At 34.6% G+C, this 9,427-nt stretch overlaps 1 protein-coding gene across 3 annotated transcripts; it reads left to right on the top strand.

The window, feature by feature from the left end:
• The first annotated feature begins 1,103 nt into the window (after nucleotides 1-1,103).
• LOC130247306 (uncharacterized) lies at nucleotides 1,104-8,584 on the top strand. 3 transcript variants are annotated; one of them, XM_056480552.1, is made up of 6 exons: nucleotides 1,104-1,954; nucleotides 2,852-2,966; nucleotides 5,569-6,553; nucleotides 6,634-6,792; nucleotides 7,641-7,733; nucleotides 7,952-8,584. In XM_056480552.1, exons 3-6 carry the CDS (start codon nucleotides 5,576-5,578, stop codon nucleotides 8,264-8,266), a joined length of 1,545 nt encoding a protein of 514 aa, XP_056336527.1. In that variant the 5' UTR covers nucleotides 1,104-1,954; nucleotides 2,852-2,966; nucleotides 5,569-5,575; the 3' UTR covers nucleotides 8,267-8,584. The 3 variants fall into 3 exon arrangements, with proteins under 3 accessions (XP_056336527.1, XP_056336525.1, XP_056336526.1); XM_056480551.1 differs by lacking the exons at nucleotides 1,104-1,954; nucleotides 2,852-2,966 and having other exon boundaries at nucleotides 5,504-6,553; XM_056480550.1 differs by lacking the exons at nucleotides 5,569-6,553; nucleotides 6,634-6,792; nucleotides 7,641-7,733; nucleotides 7,952-8,584 and having other exon boundaries at nucleotides 2,852-5,511.
• Nucleotides 8,585-9,427: the final 843 nt, after the last annotated feature.

Here is a 9,427-nt window from a genome sequence, read left to right as displayed (position 1 = left end):
CTCTTTATTATTTATTATGATTTATTTAAAAAAAAAATTTACTTTGTTATTATTATGTTATTGTTGTTTGTATGTGACACAATGTTTTTTTTGTTATGTTAAATATTGTTAATTAAAGTTTAATTCAAAAATAAGCATCAAGCTAAGTTGCCCACAGGGCCGGATTAACCAATGGGCCTTATGGGCACAGGCCCAGGGGCCCGTGCGCACTTGGGGCCCCTACGAGGGGGAAATAAAAAAAAAAACTATTTCGGCATGTCTTTTTAGGCTAAGTGCAAATAGTGCACCTAGTTGGAAAAAGCTATATTTACATATATATATATATATATATATATATATATATATATATATATATATATATATATATATATATATATATATATATATATATATATATATATATATATATATATATAAGCTGTATTTACGGTTTCCGCACATCAATTATATATGTGTCTATAAATATATGTATATATAAAAAATCCAACTTGACAAATGTTGTTTTTTTGTTGGTTCAGCAAAAACCTGTAAAAAAATGTGTACAACTACATTTAACACATTCAATCAACTTAAACAAAGGTTTAATTCATTAAGTTAAAAAGATGAGTTTTGTGAGCAACGCTTTGCTAGTTCATCCATAAAAGCTTCTGCCAACTTGTTTTTTTGTGTTAAGTCAATCTCTGACTTTTTTAATGCAATGAACATACAAGTAGCATAACCTTTTGTTGATTGAAAAGGTTTCAAACATGTTAAATGTTCTAAAAAGAATAATCAATGGCAGTATAGAACCTTTCATAGTTTGTATTAAAAAGTAAATGCTGACTGAAAATGCTATTATTATTTATTATTAATAATACAATAATAAATATTGTTATTCTTCACATTGTTATTAAAAACAACAAAAAAACACTACAATATTTATATTAACTTCATTTGAAACATTTAATTTGCAATTTAACTTTATTTTGTGCACATTTGCAGAAATAGGTTATGCACATTTTCATCTCGTGTTTACAAAAAGATATGGAGTATACTTTGATATTCCAATATTTATAAATAAACCACGCACTCAAAAATATGTTTCCCGAAGGACGATATAGCATCATTCTAGTGATGGGTCGTTCTTGAACGATTCGTTCATTTTGAACAAATCTTCAATATGACTCGGGAACTACGAGTCCTCTCAGGGAGTGATTCGTTCATCCACGCGTTCGCACATTTGTGCAGGTGGTATCGTTCATTTCAAGTCTTTTGAGTCGCTCATCGCTGAAAGGCAGAAGCCAGTCATTTGCGTTTAGAGCAGGAAAGTGAATTGATCCGTTCATCTCTCGAGTCCTCTATCAGGTTTGAGTCATTCGTTCCTCACGTCCAATCATATGCGTTTAGAGCCGGAAAGAGATTTGATCCGTTCACCTCTCGAGTCCTCGGGTTTGAGTCATTCTATCGCGTGATGAACGAACGACTCAAGAACCAGAAGACTCGACAGGTGAACTAATCATCATGGCTCCTGTCTGCTCAGACTGTGTACATTGATTAAGATTATATGTGACTGTCAGAGTAACGTGAACGAACCACTGACATTTGAAGACATGAAGAGGTGAGCTGAGCAAAGAGACAAAAATACCTTTATAGACAAAAGAGCAGGTAAACATTGAATTGTTATTTTCTCCTTCTTATAGTACTCTATTTATGACTTATTTGTCGTGTGATCAACCTTTTGGGCTCGTTGTAGATGTGTTTGTGTTCATCTCGATGAACGAGACTCAAAGATCCGAGTCAGTAAAATGATCCCATCACCACATCATTCTCTCCTAAGCTAAACCACGCCCTCGTTATGCGATGGTTGCGCTTACGTAACGTCAACGTCTCAGTGCGGGAGAAACGCGGGAGAAACTTCTGGAAGCATTGAACTTCGGTGGGGGAAGAGGCAAGCCGTGGAAGAGCAATCTTAATAGTAAGTGTACAAAGATTGTTGTTCTTTGTTTAAGACACTTCATCTAAATTTGTTGAAAAAAACGTTGCTAACTTTGTAAGTTATTAATGTCCGTGGACGTTTAAATTGAACTGTAAACTTAACCCTGATCTGTCAAGGTTAAACAATTAACCTTATGGATTTATTTCTGTGATTGATTTTGATATGCAAACTGTTTATAAGTGTAACGTTAACAAAGTGTATTAGATTCATTCATGTTTTTAAAAGTGCAATGGAGAGCCTCGAGACGGAACAGAACACAGTCATCTTTTTGATCAAGGGCCACCTAAATGTTCATATACGCGCAAAAATGTGTGCAGATGCGGCGCTTAGTGATTATTCACATAATCTCTCTTTTGTTATGTGGTAAATGAACATAAAGAGTGAATAAATATGCGCATTGCCGTAAATCCTATCAGTGTGGCTCTTAAAGTGACGTAAAGCGCGTATATTCCAACTGCTTATTATCAAACAAACAAAATCAAATCAAAACCAAAATAATAGTAATAAATCATTCATTTGAACTAAAGGTGTATACAGTGAACTACTTGAAAAGTAAGATCATTTACTGGCAGTTTTAATATCATATTTATCCATGACCAGCCAAGGTACCAGCACAAAACATGTCATTATGCAAGTATAGATTTTGAAATGAATTACAACAAATACTAAGATTTATATCTCAAGGCAACTAGTAATTCAGATTGATTGACCTGATTTATGGGATATTCTGAGGTTATTATAATTGATAGTGTAAGGTTAGTTTCAGAGATGTGCAGTAATGTCATACAACAATAACAATATCATTGTTTGTTTCCTTTTTTATGTGGTTAATCTGACTATTAATGTTTGTGTATTTTTTTTTTTTTTTTTTTACAGATCTACATTGATGCAGTGCATGATGCAGTACTGTAAATACACGTCTGCCAGTCAAAATTTGCTGTTAAGACACTACAGGCTCAAGCACTGGTACCCAAGCCGATGTGTACCATTGGTATGTCTGTTCCCTGAGTGTGTCTGCACTTTCAAAACACCAGGTGCACTAAAAAGTCATCTATATAGAGTCCACACAAATTTTGATAAAAGGACAGAGCAAGCCACATTTAACTGTGACTTGTGTGATTATCACAATGTTTGTTGTGAAAAAGTTTTCATGCAGCATTTGGGTACATACCTGAAAAGAAATAAGACTGTACAATGCCCGTTTCTGCACTGTAATTTTCAGACCAATGTCTATGTTACATTTCATAGCCACAAGTCCAAACATCACAAAACACAGACTGCAAGTGATTATAAGTCATCAGTTGTAACTGTCAGTCGCAGAGATTCCGATAACTCACCAGATTCAACTTCAGAGTGCTTTGAAGATACTTCACATAAAGAAATAGAATCAGAAGCCGATGAAGTTGATGTTGACCAAATTCTTGAGAAGAAATTGGCGTCTCTGTTTCTTTGTATGCAGACAGAATTGGGTGTATCTAGAAATGCTACAAAGCAGATTTTCCATTGTCTTAATGAAATACAAATTCTTTCTAAACCATCCATAGAAAAGGTAATTCAAGATATTTTATGCAACCATAACTGTAATGTTGAGCAGTCAGTAATCACAGAAATCACTGAGGCTGTGCACAGGATAAATCCTCTTTATGCTACCACTGAAAAGGGAACCTTGTCTACTGATTATAAATGGAACATTTATTTCAAACAACATTTTGATGTTGTTGAACCAGTTGAGTTTGTGTTCAGTAGACCAAAAAACAAAACCTTTGTGTATGTTCCCATTCTTGAGGTCTTGAAAAAGTTTCTAAGCACTAGTCAGAAGACTTTTTCTAATACTTCCACAAATGGATTTTATGCATCTTGTTTTGATGGCCAGCACTTTAAAGAGCATCCTTTGCTCTGTGCTGAGAATTTCTTTATATCACTTGGCCTGTATATTGATGACTTTGAAGTTGCCAATCCATTGGGAACTTCGCGTAAAAAACACAAGATTACAGCAGTCTACTGGGTGATTCTGAACTGGCCCTCCCAATTCAGAACAAATTTGCACTCGATTCAACTAGCCCTGTTGGGTAAGAGTTGTGATGTAAGAGAATATGGCTATGACATGTTTTTTGAGCCATTAATGAAGGATATACAGACACTTGAGAAGGAGGGTTTGTATGTAGATCAGTTTGGGGAAAATTTCAAAGGAACTGTTGTGACTGTGTCAGCAGACAATCTAGGGGCACATGGCCTGGCGGGATTCCAGGAATGTTTTCATGTTGGCAAGTTCTGTAGGTTTTGTCTTGCTTCTTTTCAGGACATACAGACATCTAGTGTGAGCAAGGGACATTTTCCCCTAAGAAATATTCAACAGCACAATCAGTTTGTTGAGGAATTGAAAGCAAACCAAGCTTTGTCAAATGTGCAGGGGGTAAAAGGTGAATGTGTCTTGCAGTCTCATCTCGATTGGTTTCATCCTGTAACCGGATTTCCGCCCGATCCGTTGCATGATTTGTTTGAAGGAATTGTGCCATTTGAGTTGTCTTTGTGTCTCCAGAGGCTAATAGCTGAAAAGTATTTCACTCTTGACCAGTTGAATGGTACAATTCAATCTTTCCCTTACTGCTTTTCAGACAAGGTGAACCGCCCTCAAAAAATACCCAAATCATTTTCCTCCAAAAAATCAATTGGTGGAAATGGGCATGAAAATTGGACCCTGATTAGGCTCCTACCACTCATGATTGGTCACATTGTTCCAGAAACTAATACAGCATGGCAACTTTTGATGGAACTGAAAGATATAGTTGAGCTTGTTGTTTCACCCAAATTTTCAGAGGACAGTCTTTCCTACCTAGAGACTAAAATATTTGACCATCGCAGCCTTTTTCAAGAAGTGTTTCCAAATGAAAAATTAAAACCAAAACACCATTTCCTGGAACACTACCCAGGCCTCATACGCTACTTTGGTTCATGTGTGGAGTTGTGGACAATGCGGTTTGAGGCTAAGCATAGTTTCTTTAAACAAGTTGTCCATAACACACACAATTACAAAAACATATTACAGACATTGTCTACCCAGCACCAACTGATGGTTGCACATGCCCTGCAGTCTCCCAACTTCTTTTGAAGATGTCCTCTCTAGAAAGACGGGTGAAAATAGCTGTAGAGGAAAAGTTTTTCAACCTTAAAACTGTATCTCTTGCGTCAAATGCTGTGATGCATGGGACCTCATACTCCAAAGATATGATGGTGTCAGTTGGACTCTGTGGTGGCTTGCCAGAGTTTGCAAAGATCTGGTGCATTTTGTTATTGGACAGTGAGGTCTCATTTGTGCTGGAGAGATATTCTTCTTGGTATGTAGAACATCTTAGGGCCTTTAAGGTTGAATCTCTACCATACGAAGATCTGATTGTTACTGAGCTGAAGTGTTTAAATGACTTCTACCCACTTGTAGCCTAGAGTATTGGAAGAAACCTCATGGTGACACCGAAACGTTTTTTGTTACATTAAAGTGAATTTGTCCTCTAAAACTGATAGAGGCATTAACATGAGCACACGAGTTAATTTTTTTTGAGTAATTATTTTTGAGCTCAAATGTTTTTTAATTTCAGGAAAACAATGTTGCTGCGAGTGATTGTAGCTCCAGATTGCATACAAAAGCTGTCACTTAACGATGTGCCGAAATCAGTTGATGAGCTAAAAGAGATACTTTGCAACAAACTGAAAATTGCTACAAACTTTGTGATCCAGTATGAGGACCCTTATTTTGGTGGTCAGCTTTGCAATTTGTGTAGCATAGAAGAACTTCCACATGATAAGGCCACGCTAAAAATGTTCTGGGAAGTGTTAAAAACAGCATCAGAAACTGAAACAGAAGAACAAAGAAATGAGAGCCCTGCATCTAACTCTGATTTTACACTTGACACTGCAAGTATTTCGTCCAATCTCTCCAGTCCATCATCTTCCACAGTCAGAGAAGAACGCTGGCCACAAGTTTTTGTGATAGCAAAATTTTCTTATGACATTGAGTTCAGACTGAGGAAAGCAAATGAAGTCTATGAAAAACAGAAGACTACCATGGATGTTACACGAGATGTGAAGACTGAAATACTGGAAACGTTGGCGGAAACAATGTACTCTTTTAAAGCTTACCCCACTGATCCAGAATTGGAGCAAGTGGCAGTTGCATTAGTTTCCACACATCCATGTTTGAGGGAACTTGGCTGTGACACCGGATGCAAGGGCTGGAATATGAGTTTAAGATTTAAAATGGGAAATTATAGACAAAAATTACACAGTTCTGGATGTTTTGAGCTTGATAATAAAAGAAATGATGGATCAAGAATTCCACCAAAGAAACCAAGAAGATCAGAAATCAACTTTCTTCCAGACAATCATGTTGGTTTGGATGATGCTACATTGGAGCAAGAAAGAGAACAGCTTGAGCTAGAAGTCAAGAGAAAGAACATGTATATGACAATTCTGAAAACCAAGATGGAAACTACTTTCCCGCTCAGAAGAAAAGAAATTATTACTGAGCAGCCCTTGGTACATATGGTCAAAAACAGATGGCCTGGCCTCTTTTTGCAAGAGCAGGTAATTGTCATTTTGTCAAATTTGTCACAATTTTCTTTTTAAATAATTGTTCATAGACCTTTTTTTGTTAAATTCCCCAGGTTTGTGCCGAGTTCCACAGGATCACTTGTGTTGACCTCAAAAAATCATTCATGACTAATCTCCACAAACACAGCAATGCCCTGATCAAACTGTATCGAACAAAGTGCAAAGACCTTGCAGACAACATGAAAATGATACTGGACCATTTTGATAATCAGGTATGATTCCTTGTAAACCTTTTGGTGTTTTTACCTGTAATATTTACAATTTATGTAACAAATTTGTAACACAGCTCTTCTTTTACTTGTAGTTATATGTTTAGGTAATTTGTTAATTTCTGTTTCATTTAGTAAATTACTGATGACGGGTTGTTAAAATCACTGACTTTCGTACCGATTGGTACGGAAATATTAAAAACATTCATGTTAACATTTAAGCATTGTTATGCAGGTTCTTAAACACTGCTGATTAGCCATTGTGTTGTTGTGCTCAACAGATCTGATCGTGATTGGCTCCAGTGATCATCGCTTCACCGCTCTACACCAAGTGCTTTCACATAAGCACTTAATAGTTTGAAACCCGTGTTTATCAATATCTGTCCGTAAGCAGATATTAGCTTTTAAATGCCTGTGTACGTGTATCAGTGTGAGCACTTGGTGAAGAGTGGTGAAGCGATGATCTTAGCGATGTTCATTTTGTCCGGTAACCTATTTACTGAGATTTTGAGACTAAGATTTTGACAGATCAGTTAAATGGTAAAAAATGGAATGAAAGTATATTTTTGTTTGTAGAAAAAAATCTGCAAAAATCTGTATTGGCAGGTCAAATTTTACCTAAAAATCAGAAATTGAAATCGGTCAAGAAAATTGCAAACAGTTTATCTCTAAAACAACACCATCCTAATGTTATTACTTAGTAATTTTAAGCAACTCTATCCTAATGTTGTTATTACATCTGAAATAATTATTAGGTAAAATAACTATGTTTTTGTATTTTTTTTTAAACACATTGTTAAAGAAAAAAAATAGATTTTATCCATAGTTAATTATTTATATCCTTCCTACAGACAACAGACATCATAATTCACAGAGCAACTACTGCTCTACAGGGACTTCCCTTGTACCTCAGGGAATTTGACAAAATAACCAAGACTTGTCTGGTAGGTGTTTAACTTTAAAATCTCATTAAATTTCTAATTTATTTATTTTATGGAAATTGTTGTTGTTTTATTGAATAAAAGTGCTGACATGCAAATGGGTTTTTAAGGAAGGAAACAAAAGTTATTTGCCAGTATCTTTTTTGGGCCTTTTTTAAAAATTATTTAGAGTTCTATACTATGATTTATTTATTATTGTATTACATTTATATTATTCTTAGGACACTGATTTGGAGGAGACCTACACTAGAGGAGTGAATTTGGCCATCCTTGAAGTGATGGAAGATGACCTCTCACAGGCAACAAAGAGATGTATAAACTTTGGCATCATCCTGGAGGAAACTGTGGTCATGGATGATCTACCGGACTTTTCTACTGCTTTTATGGTACTCTTTGGACTTCTTTACGCACTGAATATTGAGTACCCAAAGGGGCTAAAATACACATTTGAGGCAGTGCAGAATATCTTTGTAGGACTGGGAGTAAAGTCCACAAACAGAGTGCAGTCCCTGAAGAACAAGCTTTTTACTTTTTAAGAGTTGTAAGATGCTTGAAGAAAGGTGCTTTTCTTGTGTACCTTTTGCATTACATTGTGGTTTGACTAGATGTGACTGCATGCTGTGGACTTGTGCCTTTGGAAATTAGGACATGCAGTCTTTTTTTTTTTGTTTCCTTAATACCTTAAAAAAGTGTTAATGGGTTAACTTGCTCAGTTTGTGTGAGCAAAGGACTTTCACCTTACAGTATGTTCTTACTGTATTACATGCCACTTAGGCAAACAGTTTATATTTGGTGGTATTGTTAAAATGTTTGCTGTAGTTACACTACCTCGTTTTTGTACTTTAGTGAAGTACTGCACGAAAATAAAGGTTTTGGTAAAATTTGTGTCTGTTTTGTTTTTGCCTTGTGTGTTTAATTTGATAACGTTTTATTTATTAGTATTAATTTCCAATAGTATTTTTTGATTCACTCAACTTTTGTCATTTCAGACCATTCAGACTAGAAATGTTCAGTTAGCACAACTTAAACTGAGCTATGTGTGTTTGCTCTGATAACGTATAATTTCTTAGTACTAATTTCCTTTAGTATTTTCTTGTTCACTCAACTTATGTCACTTCAGTCCTGCAGACAAGAAATGTTCAGTTTGTACAACTTAAACATATTTGTTGTCCTGCAGGTGCAGGTTTCCAGAAAACTACTAATGTTAAGTTGGCTCAACTAGACATTTTTTGTTTCACTGACAAATTATTTTCAGTCAGTGTAGCTGATGTTTTCAAAAGTTGAGTAAACAAGAAAAAACAAAAGGAAATTAGTACTAAGTTTTTTTTGTTTTGTTGAACTGGCTTAAATTTATTTATATATATATATATATATATATATATATATATATATATATATATATATATATATATATATATATATATATATATATATATATATATATATATATATACACATATATACAATTGATGTGCGGAAACCGTAAATACAGCTTTTTCCAACTAGGTGCACACAATATGTATATGTATATATATGTACGTGTGTGTGTGTGTGTGTATATATATATATATATATATATATATATATATATATATATATATATATATATATATATATATATATATATATATATATATATATATATATATATATATATATATATATATGTTTATGTATATATATATATGTTTATGTAT

Source organism: Danio aesculapii, chromosome 19 (assembly GCF_903798145.1).
Source record: "Danio aesculapii chromosome 19, fDanAes4.1, whole genome shotgun sequence".
Classification (NCBI taxonomy): domain Eukaryota; kingdom Metazoa; phylum Chordata; class Actinopteri; order Cypriniformes; family Danionidae; genus Danio; species Danio aesculapii.
The sequence above is the reverse complement of the archived record's forward strand: the minus strand, read 5'-3'. Positions and strand labels throughout refer to the sequence as shown.

What these genes read in the sequence shown, in the direction of transcription:
- LOC130247306 (XM_056480550.1), top strand. Translation starts at nt 2,862, where the DNA reads ATGCAGTGCATGATGCAGTACTGTAAATACACGTCTGCCAGTCAAAAT.